Source organism: Penicillium pulvis (genome assembly GCF_028828015.1).
Source record: "Penicillium pulvis strain IBT 33274 chromosome Unknown contig_12_segment0_segment0, whole genome shotgun sequence".
Lineage (NCBI taxonomy): Eukaryota > Fungi > Ascomycota > Eurotiomycetes > Eurotiales > Aspergillaceae > Penicillium > Penicillium pulvis.
This window is the reverse complement of record NW_026643072.1, coordinates 591,525-611,110: the sequence shown is the minus strand read 5'-3', so window position 1 is coordinate 611,110 and position 19,586 is coordinate 591,525. Positions and strand designations below refer to the sequence as shown.

At 47.5% G+C, this 19,586-nt stretch overlaps 8 protein-coding genes across 8 annotated transcripts; 4 read left to right on the top strand and 4 right to left on the bottom strand.

The window, feature by feature from the left end:
- Positions 1–1,187: 1,187 nt before the first annotated feature.
- N7503_001458 (uncharacterized protein) lies at positions 1,188–1,787 on the bottom strand (the record flags this gene model as incomplete). Its single annotated transcript, XM_057061005.1, has 1 exon — positions 1,188–1,787. The coding sequence occupies one exon, from the start codon at positions 1,785–1,787 to the stop codon at positions 1,188–1,190; it is 600 nt and encodes a 199-aa protein (XP_056924967.1).
- Positions 1,788–3,137: 1,350 nt separating this feature from the next.
- On the top strand, positions 3,138–4,686 carry N7503_001457 (cytochrome P450; the record flags this gene model as incomplete). The annotated part of the gene is made up of 4 exons (XM_057061004.1): positions 3,138–3,509; positions 3,563–3,921; positions 3,993–4,398; positions 4,495–4,686. 4 exons carry the CDS (start codon positions 3,138–3,140, stop codon positions 4,684–4,686), a joined length of 1,329 nt encoding a protein of 442 aa, XP_056924966.1.
- A 1,035-nt stretch (positions 4,687–5,721) lies between these two features.
- Positions 5,722–8,292, top strand: N7503_001456 (uncharacterized protein; the record flags this gene model as incomplete). The annotated part of the gene is made up of 3 exons (XM_057061003.1): positions 5,722–7,047; positions 7,358–7,858; positions 7,909–8,292. The coding sequence occupies 3 exons, from the start codon at positions 5,722–5,724 to the stop codon at positions 8,290–8,292; spliced, it is 2,211 nt and encodes a 736-aa protein (XP_056924965.1).
- Positions 8,293–8,592: 300 nt separating this feature from the next.
- Positions 8,593–9,107, top strand: N7503_001455 (NRPS-like enzyme; the record flags this gene model as incomplete). The annotated part of the gene is made up of 2 exons (XM_057061002.1): positions 8,593–8,646; positions 8,706–9,107. The coding sequence occupies 2 exons, from the start codon at positions 8,593–8,595 to the stop codon at positions 9,105–9,107; spliced, it is 456 nt and encodes a 151-aa protein (XP_056924964.1).
- A 747-nt stretch (positions 9,108–9,854) lies between these two features.
- On the bottom strand, positions 9,855–11,912 carry N7503_001454 (fungal specific transcription factor domain-containing protein; the record flags this gene model as incomplete). Its single annotated transcript, XM_057061001.1, has 3 exons — positions 9,855–10,747; positions 11,019–11,289; positions 11,352–11,912. 3 exons carry the CDS (start codon positions 11,910–11,912, stop codon positions 9,855–9,857), a joined length of 1,725 nt encoding a protein of 574 aa, XP_056924963.1.
- Positions 11,913–13,159: 1,247 nt separating this feature from the next.
- On the bottom strand, positions 13,160–15,065 carry N7503_001453 (cytochrome P450; the record flags this gene model as incomplete). The annotated part of the gene is made up of 7 exons (XM_057061000.1): positions 13,160–13,316; positions 13,391–13,554; positions 13,636–13,749; positions 13,808–14,092; positions 14,150–14,381; positions 14,435–14,747; positions 14,810–15,065. The coding sequence occupies 7 exons, from the start codon at positions 15,063–15,065 to the stop codon at positions 13,160–13,162; spliced, it is 1,521 nt and encodes a 506-aa protein (XP_056924962.1).
- A 745-nt stretch (positions 15,066–15,810) lies between these two features.
- N7503_001452 (alpha/beta-hydrolase) lies at positions 15,811–17,780 on the bottom strand (the record flags this gene model as incomplete). The annotated part of the gene is made up of 3 exons (XM_057060999.1): positions 15,811–15,969; positions 16,036–16,955; positions 17,012–17,780. The coding sequence occupies 3 exons, from the start codon at positions 17,778–17,780 to the stop codon at positions 15,811–15,813; spliced, it is 1,848 nt and encodes a 615-aa protein (XP_056924961.1).
- Positions 17,781–18,318: 538 nt separating this feature from the next.
- Positions 18,319–19,461, top strand: N7503_001451 (NAD(P)-dependent oxidoreductase; the record flags this gene model as incomplete). The annotated part of the gene is made up of 4 exons (XM_057060998.1): positions 18,319–18,661; positions 18,717–18,789; positions 18,852–18,934; positions 19,280–19,461. The coding sequence occupies 4 exons, from the start codon at positions 18,319–18,321 to the stop codon at positions 19,459–19,461; spliced, it is 681 nt and encodes a 226-aa protein (XP_056924960.1).
- Positions 19,462–19,586: the final 125 nt, after the last annotated feature.

Here is a 19,586-nt window from a genome sequence, read left to right as displayed (position 1 = left end):
ATTCAGATTTCTTTACTGTTAATGATTTTGATTTTGACGCCGGTTGCTTCAGAACTGAAACACGGTCATGTCGTTCGATTTTTCCATCGAAGGATAGAGCGCGCCATATATTCCAGGCATAGGGGCTTGCCCTGTTAAGCATACGAGTTCTAAAGACCCTTTTCAACAAGCCCGTGACAGTGAGTGATGTAATTTTATTGGCAGCTATAAATAAGCTCTTCTGCACCTGGTTCCTTTTCTTTTCTTCAATATATCATCACATCAACATGATCCTCTACTTCTTTGTCATGCCTTGACCCTATATTATACAAGAACCTTCAAGATAGAGACGCGTCTTTCTCCACACTTCCTACTGTGTTGTATATGATGAAGCAGCACCATATTTATGCCTAAGTATCGGCAGACAGAGTCATACAGTGAGTTCAGCAATTCCAAGGATCCCATCTCCTCAGATGGGCATGACTGAACAACATGTCAAAATACCAAGATATATATGATAGTACCGACCTGGAGTTAGCAATCCTTGGATATTGGCTTTATCAAGGAAGTCGCGTCACGACCTGGGGAGTCCTCCCCGTCTACGGGTCGGTCACCAAGAAAAAGGTATCGCAGCACTGAGATCAGTCCACGCGGCAGCGACTCAAAGAAGGAAATTTGCGCTGTGGACTCTGTCAAAGAAGTCGCGAGACTGGAAGTCTTCCCCGTCTACCGGTCGGGAATCAGCCAATCGGCCTCGCAGGAGAGGGCGCGGTCCACGAGGCAGCGATTCGAAGAAGGAAAATCCCGATTTGGCGTTATTTGTACTTAAGATCGAGATGCTCTAGACTTCTTACGCTATGACGGAGGAACACCTGTGCAAATTGAATCTAGCCGCGTTGCAGAGAGTTATCCAACATATAGTCATCATATCATAATCTTCGATGAGCCTGAAAGCCTCAGACGCTTTTTCATACGAATAGAAAAGAGCAAAAATTAGAAATATAGAGCGAGAGAATTGTCAAGAAATAAGATTTCCAAGGCCTTCTAAGCCCTACTCGACGCAGATGATAACACAAGGCTTCATGTGCCTGCTAGGGTAGAGCTGTGGTGTTCATGATGAAGCGCTTTGATTCACACAGGGTGTTCTACTGTCATAGCCTCAAGGTCCGAAAGATAAAAGCCATTACCTCAGTACTTTCTGTGACACGTCATTTGTCGCTTGCAGGTTCTGATGGCGCTCTGCACAGGTAGCGTGCTTCTTCAGAAAATTCTCTGAGATACAACCCAAAAAGGTCCCTTTCTTCTTTTTGAACGGCGTTCAACCGCACTTCCAGGGCAGCGAGCTGAGCTCCGAGAATATTTATTTCAACATCCACGCAATCACGGCGCTGGTAGATCGATCTTAATACATTGGCAAAAACAGCCAGCTTTCGACCATTCTCAGAGCCTGCCGTTATGTCAGCTCTCAGTGCAAGAAGGGCAAAATAAGTAACGTTGTAGGACTTATACTCACAGGTTCTAGGAATGAGAGGCTCTGGTAGGAAAGTTGGCCTGTATTTATTTTCATTCGCGCCCTCGACAGAACTGAATACATCTTGGGTGACGACTTCCTGTCCAGGAATAATTATTTCTTGAGTGACGCCGCCCTGTTCGGCCATCTTGGCTTTCTGTATCTTGGCCTTTTGTCGCTGTCGCTGTCGATATCGCTTTCTTCGTTGTTTTGATAAGGGTTCGCCCATTAGGTCTTGCTTCTTGGTGATGGCCAGAGTCTGGAGTTCATGATTAGTATCTGGGTTGAAATTATGCATAACGAGGTTATTCAGGTGTGAGATATCCGTGGGGCTGGGCTGTGGGGATAAGCTTCAGGATACAGTACCGTACTGATAATGACGAAGAATGCAGGAAGAACAAGATCCAGGAAAAATCAAGTGGATTGACGGAAACAATGGGATTGGGGATGGCAAGGAAGGAAACAAGTGGACGCGTTTTGATCTCTTATCCCGAAGTGAACGACATAGGGTCTGAAGAGCTACAATTAATCATGGTTTGTAACTAACCTGATCCCCATGAGCTGTATCCATGCCTAGAAGAGTACCCACAGAACAATCGCTCTTGTTGAATGGATGCTGTGGAGAAGGGGTTGACAGACGCGAGAGAAGGAGAACATGTGTGTTAGAAGTTTATTTATGCAAAACGCTGCACACGAAAAACAAAAACATGTGTGTCCAGGTATCATTGAAAACCGAAGTAATCAACTGAATGCATCACTTAATCGCAGCCCACACTCTCAGCCGTAGAGCCAGCTACTCAACGTGCAAATAGAGTTCTTCTGGTTTTCTTTCTCTACTGTTCATCGACTGAGAGAACCATAGATAAATCGAAGTCCTGTAACACGGAATTGAAAGGTTGCATTGGGTATCAATATTTGGCGTCTGTTGTCTTTCAGTGTTCGTGGGTCCAGGTCAACATAATATGGACCAAGGCGCATATTTCCGAGAGATGTTGCTATAGAAAACATGTAGATTGATCTGCACGGCAATATGGAATAATGCACGATCATTCAACCAGCTATAAAGGCAAGTGGGAGATGTTTCATGATGTCCGTACGTGGCGTGCGGGGGGAGGGGCGTTGAGACCCCGCAAATATATTTGGTACATGGATTCGACGTGGGACGAGTGTGTCCTACCTTGAGTAAAGTCCACGGGCGCATCCTGAAGACTATTCTTTCTGCTGGGTTTATAAGGATAATCCACTGGTCGCATTCGGAAATACTATTTCCTGCTTTATATTCATTTATCCTATTGAGCGATATTGCCCCAGAGAGCGTTATATGGATATATCCTACCACGATGCTGTCGAGCTCGATTACTTTCCAAGCAGCACCGGGCTTCAGTCTCAGTCTGCTTCCGCTCGCCATTGTTGGAATCTTTGTTCGCATGCTGTATAACCGATATTGCAGACCACTTTACAGATACCCAGGACCTTTCCTTGCTTCCTGCACAAGATTTTGGCTAGGTACGGCTGCGAATATACACCTAGTATTCTTGGACGAAATTTAATAGTGCTGTTGCAGTCTATATCGCATGGACTGGTCATGTGGAAGATTATTACCTCAAAGTTCATCAAAAATATGGTATTCGACACAGCATCTCTCATTATGTATCGCCGTTCAATGCTGACCGCGACAACAGGACCCATAGTGAGAATCGGCCCCAATGAACTGTCTTTCGCATCTCCCGAGGCTGCTATAGATATCTTCCGGACTGGACGAGGATTCCACAAAACAGATTTCTACACAGTCTTTCTGCCTGATGGTATTAAGGATATCTTCACAGAGGTCCGCGAGAAAGTGCATGGTAAGAAGAAAAGATATGCCGGCCCCCCTTACAGCCTCGCATCAGTGAAGAAGCAAAACAAACAAATTGAAGGTGTTACATTGGATTTGCTTTCAATCATGGACTCTGTTGCGGCCAAAACTCAAGCGGAGACCTTCGATCTCGGTAGCTGGCTACACTTCTTCGCCTTTGATGTGGGTACATTGAATACTTTCTTTCAGTCGCATATTTGCTGAGACGATTTTAGGCTCTCGCACAATTTGCATTCGATCGTCCGTTCGGGTTCTTGAAGCAAGGCAAGGACGTTGATCAGTTCATTTCTTCTATCAGCCAATCGACATACGAAAGTTCCTTTCTCGCTCAAGTACCCATGTTTGAACGCCTGACACGGTCCAACCCGATCTGGAAGTACATTCCCTTCTTGCCAAAGAATAAACTGAGGATGATGCCTGAAACCGCCGAGTCAGTCCTGAAAGAATTTCAACCGACTGACAACGAAAAGGCGAAGTCGGCCGTTTGTTTGTTGAAATCACTTTTAGATGCACATGTCAGCAGCCCAGACCAGTTTGGAATGGAAGATGTAATGGCGATTTCTATGGGTGCTATGTATGGGTGACCTAAATGCAAACTTTGAAGTCGTAGCTTAAACGGAGACCGATCAACTAACAACCCTATAGTGCCGCCGGTTCGGATACTACTGCATCAACAATGCACAGTTTTTGCTGGCACGTATTGGCGAATCATGACGTTCACCGCAAACTAACAGCCGAGCTACTCAAAGTGCAGCTCTCGCCTATCGTCCAATACGATGAAGGCATAGCACTTCCGTATTTCCAGGCTTGTCTCAAAGAAACTATGCGATTGCAGCCTGCCCTTCCCTACAATATTACGCGTACAGTGCCAAAGGGGGGTGCTACCGTCAATGATACAGTTTTGCCTGGGTCAGTGCGCGTTGGTGTTAGTGCCTGGGTCATGCACCGAGATGAGACAGTGTTTGGGCCCGACAGCAGGTCTTTTAGGCCTGAAAGATGGCTTGAAGCCGATGCGGACAGGCTGAAAAGAATGGAAAGATGCATGTTCCAGGTAAGATATATCTTTTTCTTCAGATTCAGTCCTTTCCCAGATCGGTTGGAAGACGTTCATATCCATTAGATGCTGACTGATTCGGATCGAATACAGTTTGGTGGAGGGTCTCATGCCTGTATTGGAAGACATCTAGCCCTTTTCGAGTTGAACAAGGTCCTGCCGCAGATCTTCCGCCGGTATGAGATGGAGTTGATCAATCCAGAAAGGCCTTTGGAACACTTCACTGGGTTTTTCTACAATCAGAAAGGGCTTTGTGTCTATTTGAGAATGCGAAGTACACAATGAGATACCCGCAGCTCTGTATGTTCCAAGATTGCCAGACTTAAGGGTCATTTGATTCTTTCGAAGTTTCTAAAGTCAATATGAGAAATAACAAAGAAGAATGATTGTTTTCTTGAAGCCTTGCAATAGAGTAGACCATAGATCATGGCCATAAACTGTCTACCTATACCCCATTATGAAACAGTAACATAAGAGCTTTGTTGGGCAATTTCTCACAAAGCCCTTACTGACTGCGATCCTCAGAACTCAAACGATGCGAGAGGTAGTCAAAATCCACACCCACAGGCCTCTTGGAAAGGTCCCTGGCGTGGGGGAAATGATTCAATTCTTTTCTGACGGGGATTATCAACCAAGAAATCGTGCTTCTCTCATCCACGGTGACTTTCAAACCAAGAATATCGTCTTCCATAAATTGATCAAACTTCGGACCTGTCCACGACCATTTGGCCTTGCCTCTGCTGGCCGGGCATTTTACCGTGGGCTCGCGTAGTAGCGGCAATGTTATCAACGAGTTGAGCAGTGTTCCCAACATTTTGCTTTGCCGTTTGCAGCGATCCTATTGGCAGTTCTTGGCTCGGTTTGCCCAAACGCCGGGGAGCACACTAGTGCTCTCTATCGTTGGGTCTGTCAGAAAGTCAAGGCTGCTCATTGCTGAACCCTTATCGCGTCCTTGTATAAGACAAGGTGTTTGATTAGCCCCTTATAACGTGATCAATGCTTATTTCAGTTTGAAATCTAGATGGAAGTAGCGTGTGACAAGTTCAGGACACATATTTACGTATATCCTTGATTTAGCCCGCCGTTCCATAAGAATCGACGGCGCCACCTTCCCAAACTTACCATACTTTCCTCCGCCAGTCGATCCGGAAACTCACCCAACTCTTCGATCTACTCAGCTTTGACCTTTATCTGAGCCCACTGATTTCACATTGATCGATTAATATTCTTGATCAGCATCATTCTGGAACTGATTTCATAAACACTTCGTCCTTTTGCCTTCTTGATTTGTGTGTCTTGTTTTGCTGGACTTCGAAAACCATGGCAACTTCAGTTCGCTTATCGCCGCAGGTACAGCGGCTGCAAACGAGTTCGCCATATGTTGATATCTACACCAGAGCTTTGCCCAATCCTCTTCGCTCACGACCAACCGTGAAGCCCCTAGCGCCGATAACACACTCTCATTCGGAGCCAAAACGCTGGCAGAATCCTGGCGGTTGGGGAGCGCGCCACATGAACGATAGAGCGCCGTTTACACTTTGGGACGAACATAATCGAGAATTTCGACTCCCAACGCAGGAAGAGTCGGCTTGGATCCGCAACAAATTTGGGGATGGAAGACGCGGGGCATCCGGCTGGTTCATGTGGATTGAGACTAATAGCCCACCACAGCCAGTACCTCTTACTGTCGGCTGCATGCCAGTGTACTTTGTTGGGACTGGCGAATCCCACTTTGAAAGCCTTCCTCGCGCCCCTTATCCAAATCCTCGGGTCCTGGACCCATATCCTGCGGCTTTGCGCTGGCCCAAGATGCAATTCCCAACAAAGGAACAAAGGATTGCCATGTTGGTCGCCCTGGCACCACTCGCGGATGTGCGAGCAATCCTCTATTTGCCCAACTGGACAATCGTGGAATTGACACACGGAGATGGCCGCAACTACAAGCCAATGTCACTGCCGGGTGTTGTCGCAGGTCGGACAACCCTATACCACCATGAACCAGAGCCATTCTATATGGCGATGAAAGATCAGAGCCGAATGCGAGTAATAGATCCTCAACAGCACATGGATGCGAGTCAGCCTCTGCCCCAAGACGACGCAAACTATCTCAGAGATTCATTCCTCACACCAGGCTGTCGCTTAGAGTGTGGGTTTGGCGATCCAGGATCCGCGAACGAATTTGCGAATGTTGCGACAACTTCGGGTGTGAGAATGGTTAATTCTCACGGTGAGTATGCCCTGACAGTTGCAAATCATGGTTTCCTACTTTCAAATAAAGTATATCACCCTCGCGCGACCGCCGACAAAATCGGTGAAGTCTTCGATATAAGGCCTGAGCTTGACATCTCCCTCGTCAGTCTAGCACCAGCGGCAGCTGAAAGCTACAAGAACAATTCATATTTCCAAGCCGAGCCTCCTAGGTTTCTATTGGGAGGTGACCAGATCGAGCAGGGTACATGGAGTGAGATTGATGGAATGAGCTCAGGCCTAATCACTGTGATAGCGTATGGAATTATGGATATGAAGCCAAAGCGCCCCCCGGGACATCCACCATTTGATTTCAGAAAGTGGCAGGCTTATACTATCAGTTCGTTGTTTGGGGGTATTAATAGCGCTATTTGCGAAGGTATCTGTGGCGCACCTATTGTGAATTGCGATACAGGTGGAGTTGGCGGCTTTTTCCATGTGTTTGATGGAACCAATTGTTTGACCGCACACCTTGATGATATGGTTGCTGAAGGGTGGCAATTAGTTTAAACTTCATCTGTACCTTAAGTCTCTTTAATTGCATGTCATGTTTGCTCCGATTCTCTATCAATCCAGATAACTATGGGGCAAGGCATAGAATAACATCTCTACGTACCTATTAAGGAGCGTATCCCCCAGAGGCATCAGATCTCACATTGGGATTCTTGTTGGACATTTGACGATCTGAAGCGGACACTCTGGCCTCTAGTTGAACAAGCGAACAGCCTTTTACCGGCCCACGGGAAAGTCTTTGCAAGTCACATTGCTTTCGCCTCTCAAGAGAAGAAGCTTTGCTTTATCACCTAAGGGAACGCTCCGCAGACGCGAAATTGCCAAAATATACGAGATCGACTTGGCCGAGCTTCATGCTCCCAAGAAAATTGAGATGCAACCTAGGGAGATTGAAGCGGCCCCAGGATCGCAACTCTCGGAGATCCAGCAGTGGATTCAAGATCAGATTGCGCAAACTCTTGCTCAGGACACTACCAGCTCAGAGAGTGACCAAGCCGCTCTAGGGATGGATTCGCTTCAAGTCGTCCGGCTTGCTCAGATTCTGCAACAAGCTGGAAATAAATTGCATGTGAGTACAGAGAGGGAGGATTGGACTAGTGCCATGATCTACGATCTGGAAAGTGTCCCATTGCTGGCCCAGACTCTCTTTCAGCGCATTCACGGGTCCACCCCTGCAACCGATTCTCTTCAAGCCCAGGTCTGGTCACGGGAGGATAATATAACAAAATCAACTGGCAACAAGCACAGTTCCTTGGCTCTGGTGGGTTGACTGTTGTCTTGACCGGTTCTACTGGTGAGTTGGGTAGCTATATCCTCAATATGCTATTGCAGGATCCATCAATCACGCAGATATATTGCCTGAATCCAACTGCGGATGCAGCAGAGCGACAAGTTGCAAACTTTGACAAGAAGAACATGTCTAGCACCTGGTTGACAGAAACATCTCGAGTGCAGTTCTGGCTGAGCAGCCTAAGGGACGAAAACTTGGGCCTGACACCAGAGAAGTACAGTTTTCTCAAGAAGAACATTGATATTGTTATACACAATGCCTGGCTTGTCAACTTCAACCAGCCAATTGCCAGTTTTTGCGAGTCACATCGTTGGCGTGCGAAGACTATTGAAGTTGATTGAACAATCCTCTCACAATGCAGACTTTCATTTCGTCTCTTCTGTCTCAGCCGTCATGTCCCAGCCTGTGACTCTGGGTTCAACTGTTCCAGAGACTCTCCCGGGGATACAAGGCCCACTTAGGCAGAGGGGTACGGAGAGTCGAAATTTGTTGGCGAAAATCTCTACCAAATTGCATCTGAACGTAGCGGGTTGCGTATCGCAATCCATCGTGTCGGTCAGCTTGGTGGGCCGTCTCACTCTGAAGTAGGCATGTGGAACACATGCGATTGGCTTCCGTTTCTGGTACGGTCGTCGCAAACCATGCGCAAGCTCCCTGATAGCTTGGGCCCATTTAAAGTGGACTGGCTTCGGATCGTACGTGATGACTGCAATCTAGACAATGCACCTGTGGAAGGATCACTGACATTCTCTAGGATGCTGCTGCTCAAATTATGACGGAGATTGTCCGAGATTGTCGTTACCGAACTGACCCTGGATTGACAGTCTACAATATCACAACCTCTGCAGCCACTGAGTGGCAGTCGCTTACCGGGCTGGTGGCTAAACCATGCGATGCTAGCGTGGTTGCCCTCGACGAATGGGTACAAGATATGGAGCTCCTGGTTAAAGGCGAAAATGCCGATCTTCGTGAGCCTCCTGCTGCGGGACTCTTGGATATCTTCTGGATGCTTGTCAATTGGCAAAATGATACAATGCCAGCATTGGACGTGACAAATGCTCAAGTGGCCTCGCCAACGTTGCAACAAATTGGCCCTGTTGGCGAAGAAATCATGGAGATATGGCAAATTATATATATCTACTGCCTTATGAATTAACAATTTTCCTTACTTTTTAATAGCTTATATATCAAGTAAGATACGCCCCTCTTACTCTACTTATTTTTGACGATTTTAGGAGCGAATTAGAGGTATGGTGGTTGGTTGAAGAAGAACGGGCTGATTAATTGACGCGTTTTGGTTGGGGTGTTCCGCTCGCTAGGGAATTACGTTATTAGAAGCATCGCGATGACATACCCCCTATTATTTATGCTGTAAGGACGAATAATGGTATGTAGCTACGAATCTAATGAAACCAGCTCACGCTAAGTGAAACGAATTTGACATTACTCTTGTTTTAATGATTTCTCGATAGTGCGACACAAATGACCAAGCTGGAGTGCGTTTATAGTAATGATCTACAACCGTAATACTATGTGGGGAACCCCGTCGGCCCCGTCGGCCCCTCGCTGGAGAAATGAAGTAACTCACAGTGACTAAGCGGAGCTTACAACTCGCGAGTTCACTTCCGAACCACGAAACCGAAAGGCAAAACTGCTATTACGGGTACTGATCATCGAGCTTGTATCCAAGTATGTAGCCTGTTACAGCTACTAGTGTAAGGGGAGACCCACTGGCTGCAGTCTGCATAGTGACGAGAAAGTGGACTACGACTGGGCATTGACAACGCAGTCTGGCCAAAGTGGGGCAGATCGGTGCATAAGAGTGTTCATTAAATGCGAAGGTTGAAATTGGAAAGGGGTCGCCAGCAAGTCCGCTCATTAGCCTTAGTTTCAAATTATAGTGTTAAGTAACGGTCTCATTCGTCGCAGCCTCCACGTCGGCAAATGACGGGGCACCACCTTTCAATATTTGATGCAATGAGTGTTTGATAGCCTCTGCCTGGCGCGACCAAGCTTTGTCGTGATTCAAGATCCTCATTGCTTCTTTGATGATGCGGGACATGCTATCCTGGCCGTTGAGGACCCCTATTCCACTGATATGAAGTTGCTTGCGCTTTGTACCCGCAATCCATTCCTCTTGTAAATCTCCGTCGATATTTTGATCGATTCGGAGAGTTTCCTCGTTGTCTCCGTTCCAAGGGGAATGTGAAACCACGTATTTGTCGTAATTCCATATGTATAGAACAACCATAAGTAGAATAAAAGAGTCGAAGGGGTCGTATTGACGCTGGGAACGAATTATGCGGAACAGCTGGGCAGCATGTAACAGGCCCTGACGAGCTTTGCTAGGTTCTGCATGCAATAGCTCGTCGATATGTTGCCTGGCGGCACGAACCTCCTCGGCTTGGGCCATCCACCCCGAAGAGAGATATAATGGGCGGTATTTGATGAAGCGGAGCATCCTAAGGATGAGAGACAATTTTGCGACAATGGGACAAATAGCTGAGTTGTGGTGGCATTCGGTAGCAGAATATTGCAAGCTACCAAGAATGGTATCGACGGTGTCTTCAAGCCTGGCAGCGTGGACTGATTCTGTAAAATCCACATTCTGGTGGTTCGGTATAGTGTGTGTGCCGGATAATAATTGCAATGATTGCTGCTGAGAAGCTTGCCTATCGGCAACGTACACCGAAACGGTCGATATCAAAAGCGCAGGATCGCTTAGTTGGTCGATGCGCTCATGGTCAATAACATCCATCTTGAGTAAGGAAAGAACGCCGGGACATTCCTGGGGATCTGATCGGGCCAAGTCAGCTACAAATTGCTCTCGACCGCATTGATGTTCTAAATTACCTCTGTTAAAGGCTCTGGCCCGCTCCCACTCATGCAAGCTTTCACACCGCCATAGTTCATCATGACATGGCATACTTATATGCAGGTCACTAACCGCAATGATAGTTGGAAGATCTAACAAGATCAATTGGAAGCATTCCATCACTTTCGAGTTCTGTGTCAATTAAATGTAACGGGACATAGGAGATAGAGTCACAATAAAGACTTGACTTACACCATGTGAAGTAAATAACCCTCTTCCAAGCCTCGGTCGCAACCCATCGACTCCAATCTACGTTCGGTACGCTTGTGTTCGATAATATCCAGCTCTTTGCGAACAGGATTCCGGGAACAAGAAGAGGCCGACACATCGTTACCAGCACATTTCGTTGGTATTGCAGATGCATCATGCCTTCGCGTGAGCCGCCGAAGAGGAGGGCAATGTTGAATAAGAGGGTTGTTTGGGCTAGTTCAAGATTGTTTTGCATCGTCAACGCGTAGTTGAGCTGTTGTTCTGTTTTTAGAACAACTCTGATGGTATCGTACTGAATATAAGCTGAGAACATACCTTTTGAAGCAAGGCTACTCGAACGATCTTGACTAGATCAGCGAATAATTTTGCCCGGATTGAAAGTCGTGAGTACTGACTACCCACAGCGGCTATGACAAGGTACAGCAACCATGACGAGCTTCGAGCCTCAAAGGTACCTTGGTGAAGGATTGGAAAACACGGGTGAAAATGTTCAAAATACAGCTGCGTGCATGCGTGGATAATGTCCAGCGAGGGGAGGCTTGGCAGACATGCTTCAGGGGAAGACCGACTCACATCAGCATACAGAACACGCATGCTTTCATAGATTTCGTTGGATGGTTTAGTGACGTGTACATAGTCCTCGGAAATTAGAATGTCGCGGTCCTCCTCTGTGAGGTCAATTCCTCGTAGAAAAGTATCCGACTGGCCACTGGAGAGGGGCATTGAATCCTCGGCAGGATGTCTTGAGGGCTCTTTAAGAACATTCCTTAACCCCATGGCCGTCCCAGTTCCATGTGAGATTGCTGGTAGTTGGGGTTGTGCGATTGTCCCAGTGGGTCCAGGTGTCGTCTGAAGACTGGAGTGATTACCAGTCATATTGTAATTCTCAAAGGCATCATCCATCGGCCAAAGCATGAATGCTTCAAATAAAGAAGGAGCATCATTGTATTGCGCTATTTGCTCGGGCTGGTTTGGGACAACAGGGTCTACATATGCCACGCCCGGCAAAGCGACACTGCCTGGATCTCTGGGATCCGAATAAGTTGTGCTTGCAGGGGAGATCGCAGATACAAGCGATGGCTCACAAAGATCATTCAGCAATAATCTTCGATTATTTGGAATGCTTATCCTTGGTTCAGTGGTCTCCAGAAGGGTTTCTTGTCCTCGCGGTCCCGTTTCCTTTGAATTGCTGGGAAACTGGCAAGTCCAATTTTTATGACTGCAGCGATGACATGGATGGGACTCAGAACAGCGCTGTTTAGACTTGGCACAATTGAGACAAGCACGTGGTGCCCTTGACAAAGGCTTCTGGACTTTTGTTGCTACCTGTCCATGGATTGCTGTATGGCGTTGCAATGTATCTCTAGAGACAACTGTAAGTCCATCTGCATGCGCCTGGACTAGCGAAACGAATTACCTCCTCGTAAATTTTTTATCGCAAACATCACATTTGAAATCTTTTCTTTTAGAGTGGCTCTGAACATGACGCTCAAAGTGCTCACGGCGATGGAAAGACGTGGAGCAGACGCTGCAATTGTACCTTCTCGGTAGAGAGGGGATATCATTGGCGCTTGGGGGTGAGTAAAGGTATGATGCATCATGTTGGTAATTTGATGAAGACCTTTGAGGTAAATCTGCCATTGTGAAAGAGCAGGGCAGTGCCCATGTAATTAGGCGCGAGTTGAGGCACCTTGAAGAGCGGCTGGGCATGCGTACTCAGCGGATCCGCGGAACTGCAGCCCTTGAGGTCACATGACCTTCAAGCGGGGAAATGCCCCACTACAAAAGTTACGTCTCTGCGCTTCTCACTCATATTACCTATATTAGAGTAGCCTACAGGTAACCCCGCTTCGTGGCGCAGTGGGGAAATTTGTGGCTTAAGGGGTTTATCAAGGGTAAAAGCAGGTTCCAACGTTATGTAGGTAGGGGTTCAAATTCGCAGTTGGAGACAAGCTACCTGGGCTAATATTATACATCCAAGGAAATTGGGTTTCTTCTTTTGAAAAAAAGCCAAGACACTCCAAGTCTCAACTTTGTAACTCGCTTGTGTCGAGGGCTCAGAGGCTAACCTTCCAAGACAGGCCGAAATACCCGCGGCCTCCATGATCACGCCCCATATGCTTTTACTGGCGAGGCTTGAACACAACAGGTAACCCGGGCTTCTGATACGCCAAGGTGAAGTGGTCAAGGGCATCTGGCTTAACATATCCCTTGGGAAGACTTAGTTCGTAGTTACGGAACAAATAAGCGAATGCGAGAGTAATCTCAGCGGGCGCAACACTGCAATGATAAAGATGTGAGTCGATGTGAAACAGGATATAATTATGCAATTTTTCGAGATTTTATAGACTTACTTCTGCCCCAGACACATTCTTGCGCCTTTGGAAAACGTGCACATCCACTGTTCCAAGCCCTTGGATCCGGGCCCGATCCAACGGTCCGGGTTGAACTCACGGGCATCGGGTCCCCACGCATCCTCAGAAACGTGCATGGTATATGTTGAAATACCAACAACGGTCTATAATTCGCAGGGGATATTTCGTCAGTATTATTCACAGTGCAGTAAATAAACATCTATTACAAGCAAGACTGAACTTACGCCCGGAGGAACAACTTTGCCCTCAACAACGAATGGATCACCATGTGGAACAACACGAGGTAGACGACCTGGTACGGCCATGCCCACTCTGATTGACTCCTTCACACATGCCGACTTGAAAATTCTCAGCAGGGTTCTTATTGGGGTTCTTTGTCCTAAGATCGTCACATACCAAATATTCTACTTTCTCCAGGGCTTGAAGAGAAATTAGCGATCCTGTGTCTGGCATCGCTTCATCAATGGCCTGCACAAGACGGCTTTTGATTTTGTCATTGGACAGGATATGAATGAATCCAGTCGTAAGAGTAGATGCAGTGGTATCAGCGCCGGCGATTAGAATATCCATTGCTTCAGAAATCTTAGCATCATCTGAGATTGACTTCAGGCTATCAAAGATGACGGGGAAAGAAGAGGTCCCAGACGATGTCTGCCAGTATCGCATGCAGCTTCCCGCGAACTTGCATGTGTATGTCAGTATTGCTGATAGAGATATAATGGGGTTGCAATACTATACCTCCTGAAGATCAAGAATAGAGCGAAGTTGGGGATTCAGAAATTTCACCACACTAGCTGGAAGAATCGAAACGATATTTCGGAGGACTGCATTGTACTGTAGATCGACGATACTCTTGGAGCCGACATCGAAAGCGTCAAGGAACCATGAATCCATTTCATCCCCCCTCTCTTCAATGAGATTAGGCGATTTCGCAAAGGCAAACTCTGTGATGATTTCTGTGGTTAAGAGGCTGCCACGCGCAGTTAGAGTACTGTTACTTCGCATGGGGTGTTTGAGACTCACCGAACTGCGTTGTAGACGTCAATTTCCTTGGTCGCGCAAAGCCGAGTGATTTTGGCCGATAGCATATAGATCTTCTCGCAGATAAGAGGTTCCAACTTGTAAACACCAACTTTCGAGAACAAAGGATTCAGCATGCGCCGGCGCTCCTTATGTAAAAGAGGATCGAGCTCAGCAAAAACAGTGTGCGGTGTGCTGAACCCATCGTAAAATGGGGCATGCTTGAGGAAGGGTTTGGATTGGTTGTAGATCACTTTGTACAGCTCAATATCGGTAATATGCAACTCGTTAGGTCCAATCCGAAGCGCTTTTGTGTCTAAATTTGAAATAAAAGATCAGCAGCTTCCCGTTTGGGCAGAAAATTAGCAGAACACATACTGTACTTTTCGTGAAGAGCTTCGAAAGTTTGTTCTGCTCTCCCGCTTTTTGTTACCCTGTACAGCCAATTTTCCGACACGCATGCCTCTGGAAGTCCCTTGAAGGAACTCAAAGGATGCAATTGCGTGCGGTATGTCCGAAGCGCAAGCCTAGCAATTAGCGCCACAAAGATGACCACAGCTACAACAGTGGCCATTCCTGTATATCCCACATCGGAAACACCCCATAAAGATGATAAGATTGCCTGACTGGCCATTTTGTCTTACTATCCCCTGTATCGAAACGGTTTTGTGTTGAAGAGATCAGCCATGATGGCGGAAATTATGCTTCTCTTATGGCATCGATTCTGGCGGCCTATTAGAAGAGTTTTTTTGGTCACTTGTCCCGCTGCAGAATAGTACGGTACAATACATCTTCCAAGGTTTCGGTCTTGGGCCCAATACGTCACTTTAAACGGGGACAAATACAGAACCTGCCAATCAACACGAGTGATGAGTGGAGACTCGGATTCCCCGTCGGCCCCGTCGGCCCCATGAGAAGGGATCATCCTCGGGTTGCCGTTATACCCGATGCCGAATTTATCCAAAGTGAAATCAGCGAGAACATATGCACATACTAGAGGATTTTAGGAATGGGCCACATAACTGCACAACTCGTGTGGGGGCCATTGGGACAGAAACTTTGTCAGCGGGCGGATTTTGCTTAAGCCGAAGGAGAGGGAGCTACCCAATTGATAGCTGGAAAGAAGTGGACCACAACAAAGAATCCTGTATGATGCACTAGACATGGAACATGAAAAATAGCAGAAGTGAAAAAGGGGCTAATAAGTTCCCATCCACATTGGCGACACGGTTCTATAGAAGGTAACATGCCGGCCCTTGGCAATAGGCTCCCAACCCCTGGAGTTTAGTCGTCATGCCACGAGATTATTTTTCTTGCTCATTGACAAGACTTGAGATTTTGGGGTACTGTCCATGATTTGAGGTAGCCGTGACGCTATACTAAGTACATGGTACAACAAGGCAAGAGCTGTCATCTCCTCTATCAAGGCAATGAATGATATGAGTTCCAGTATTTGTTCCCTGCAAGGGCTTGACACCCGGAATTGGAAATGGTAGCACTGGATTGCCTGCAACCGTAAGCTCCATAATGTCATCTTTCTAATGTGCAGTCAGCGGTCTGTTTACGAAATGCCACAGTTTGGCTTAGCGTAGAGCGGTACGTACCCTCCAATACATCCCGTAAGGACGGAGTGGAATCTCCACGACTCGAACCTCCCCTTTAGTTAATGGAACACGGTCGACATGGGCATAAAGCGGCTCGAAAGAAGTAGCATGTTCACTGAGTTGGTGGGCATGACTGACCCGGAGTTGGCCTGCTGGTCCCCAATGGAACAACATGCCAACTCCCTGAAGGCCAACTTGCCAGTCATGCAGCAACTTCAACAATTTAATCACCATCATATTGTCAGGTCGGATGGTGAGAACACCCTGCTTGTATGCAGAGCGACCACGAAGACAGCACACCTGAGCGAAAAGGTCCATATCATCGCTGGATGGGCAAGACACTGCGATGCGAGCAATGAAATGTCCTGTAGTCTCCATGTCATGGGGTACGCGATACCGGAATGTGGCTTTTCCATTTTTGGAGTCGTATGTGACTTGACCCGACTCGGTTGAAAGTGATGGGCTCATCTTTCCGTCAGGTCTCAGATAAACTTTCTGGTACTTTGTTCGAGCCAGTGGCCAAGTAGTCTCCGCCCTGTTCAGGGTATCATCCAGACCATCTAGCCCAAAGTTTAGGACACTGAGTCGGATCTTAGGCGTGTCAAGCCAGCCGTTTTCCACCCCCTTTAAGAAGTAATCAAAGAATCTCTTCAGGTCACGGCAGCTGGAATCTGCATAATAATCTGGCCATTCCTGTGAGTTGTGCACTCGAAGCCACTTAGGGACGGATTCAGGGATGCATCGGTAAGCCCTCATCGTCCCCGGGGTATGAATTGGGTTCGTCCAGGAGGCAGCCACGTACGTGGGAACGTTAATTTGCTCGCATTTGGCTCTCTTGTCTTCCCAGTATTCGGTGAATAGGGGATACTTAGCCAGAACACTAGGTGGGTCCTCAAGCTTCCCGTAGCTAGCGAGGGTATCTGTCTGTTGTCAGCATTGTTTCCACATGAAAGACGCTGATGTAGGATTCTCTGACCGGCAACCGAATTATGGAATTCACCGGCAGGGATTCCGCCTTGACACGTGTTGTCACGATACATATCCTGTATTCCCTCCCATGGCGCGAGCGCTTCAAGGCCTTTGGGTCGCAGACTTCCGATCTTCCACTGCGACATCGCTAGCCAACTATTGCCGGTGAGCCCGACTTTGCCATTGCACCAGGGCTGCTCCGAAAGCCAAGTAATGAATTCTGCTCCATCTTGGGCTTCCTGGTAGCCCATTATTTCCAAATCACCCTCGGAGGTGTAGGCGCCACGTGTATCCACATTAACAATTGCGTATCCTTCAGCACACCAGAATCCAGGATCGGGCCCTTCCCATTTGTGTAGACCTGACAGCCAATGCTTGGGTACTCCGGCACGGAACGGAAAGTCGTCCAAGAGTGTCCCGCCCTTCTGCTTGCCATATGGACTCCAGGCAACTAACGCGGGGATCTTCTTGTGCTTGTCAACGACTTCAAGGTTCTCGTAACCAGCTGGGAAGAAGATATCGTAATACAGTTTGGTGCCGTCAGAAAGAAGCATGGGCATGCTTTCGTGCATAAGAATGTCAACGGGCAAGGGCTTCGCGCCTTTTTCCACTTGCTGTCCAGCCTTGTAGGTAGTAAGTCCCTGGCGAAACCCCGGAAAGCGCGCCTTAGGGTCTTCTGGAGACAAGGCAGAACGAAATTGAATATAGTCTTTTGCTTTCTTTCTGTTCTTTTGACATGACGCCAGGAAATCGGCGTGGGGTTGGATTTCAACCATCATGTAGCTGATGAGGCGGAAAAGGGAAGTTTGACAGTATGGAGCCGTCGAGGCAGAGTGGTTGTGAACAGGAGTAGGAGACCGTGAGGACCTAGGGATGCTGAGATTGTCTGAAAAAATAGCCGAGAGAACAGGTAGGTCAAATCAGAGCTCCAATCCATAAAGAATCATTTCGTAAAGTCGAAGTCACGTCTCCACTCAATCCTCAATAGAGCTCAGCCAGCACTGTCGATCTCGGATGCAAGTGCAAGTGGGGCTCCGACGGGGTAAAATGGCGGGGAAAGCGGGGAACATGGCAGGCCGACGGAGGTGGTTTTAGGGGCGCATGATACATTCGGGTACGTGGGTCGTACTATGGTCACCAATCAAATGTAGACATGATCGATCCAGGGAGGGAGCTTAAAGCGCGATTAATACCTTGACTAATTGAGGGCCTGACTTTGTTTCTTCTCAATCTCCGTCTCGCCCTTCACTTCCAGTCCCTCGCATTCTTTTGTGTCGAAACAAACTAGCAGAAACAACGACGTCACTTACGATCATGTCGAAAAGCCTCAGAGTTGCGGTTCTGGGTCCCAAAGGGCAATGTGGATCGTGCGTTGTGGACGAACTCCTATCCAGAGGTCACAGTGTGGTCGGAATTTCTCGTTCGCCTCCTAAGACATGGCCCAAGTCTGGAGAGTACGGCGGCATTCCCTGTGACTTCAGCGACATCAAAGGTCTGAGCAAGATTTTATCTGATGGCGGTTTTGACGCAGTCGTCTCCGCCTTTGCTCCTCCCTTGTCCGACTTTGAAGCCGTCTATACTGTAGGCGTGGAAGGCCATGGTAATATCAAGATGGCCATCCTCAGATCGACCTATCGCGGTCCTTTCATCATTATTGGTATGAGTGTGATCATACTATGGCAATTCTGATGCTAGTCTAATTATCCGCACAGGTGGCGCTGGATCGCTCTATTACAAGAATGGTGTCCAATTGTGTGATGATGAAAGCTTTGCATTCAAGCACTGGTGAGTTTAAGGAAACGCATGTCAATATTATGTTGCTGGAGACAGTCACCAACCACTTATAGGTACGCATGGCCCGATGTTCATCTCGACTACATGGCTACACGCATGTTTGATCATGGGCAGCGAGCATTCGGTACATTCATTCGTACGTTCAAGTGGGCAAGATCAAATCGTGAGAATCCTGGCTGTAAGTTCCCCCAGTATTCAGTTTCTGGTCCCTGAGGAAATTTGTTGAGAAATCGTATGATCTGCAGGGTTCTCTTGGCTGTTCAGGCCATTTGCTAGCTGGTTCTTGCGGTCCGCCAAGAAAAACCTTACCCATCGGACTACGGTTGGGCTTATCTTTTGCTCTCGAGCAGCGCTCACCATGTGGGAAGGCGTACAAGAGACCAAATGGAGCTTTCTGTCACCCCCTTGGCAGTTGCGTGATAAAGGTAGTTACACATTCGATCTTTGGGCCTTTCAAATGCTAATCTCCTTGCCCAAATAGGAATTCGAACTGGAAAGTATGAGGTACATGTGGATGATACTATGGGCTCTGCTGAGTATGGGATTGACAACGGGATCTATAACGAAGATATGGCGGTAGCCATTGTGGACGAGGTTGAGAACAATAAGTTGACCCACAAGCATTGGACATGTACCGGGCCCATTGGTTTGAAAGATTGGTAGGCTGTCTCTTGCTGCCAAGTCTTCCGGTTGTATCTTTTTAGTACCCATCAGGTCCTAGATCTCGCTCTTTCCATGTATCCAGTCTTCATTCTCCATTCCTTTATCACGAAATCGGGAAATTTTCA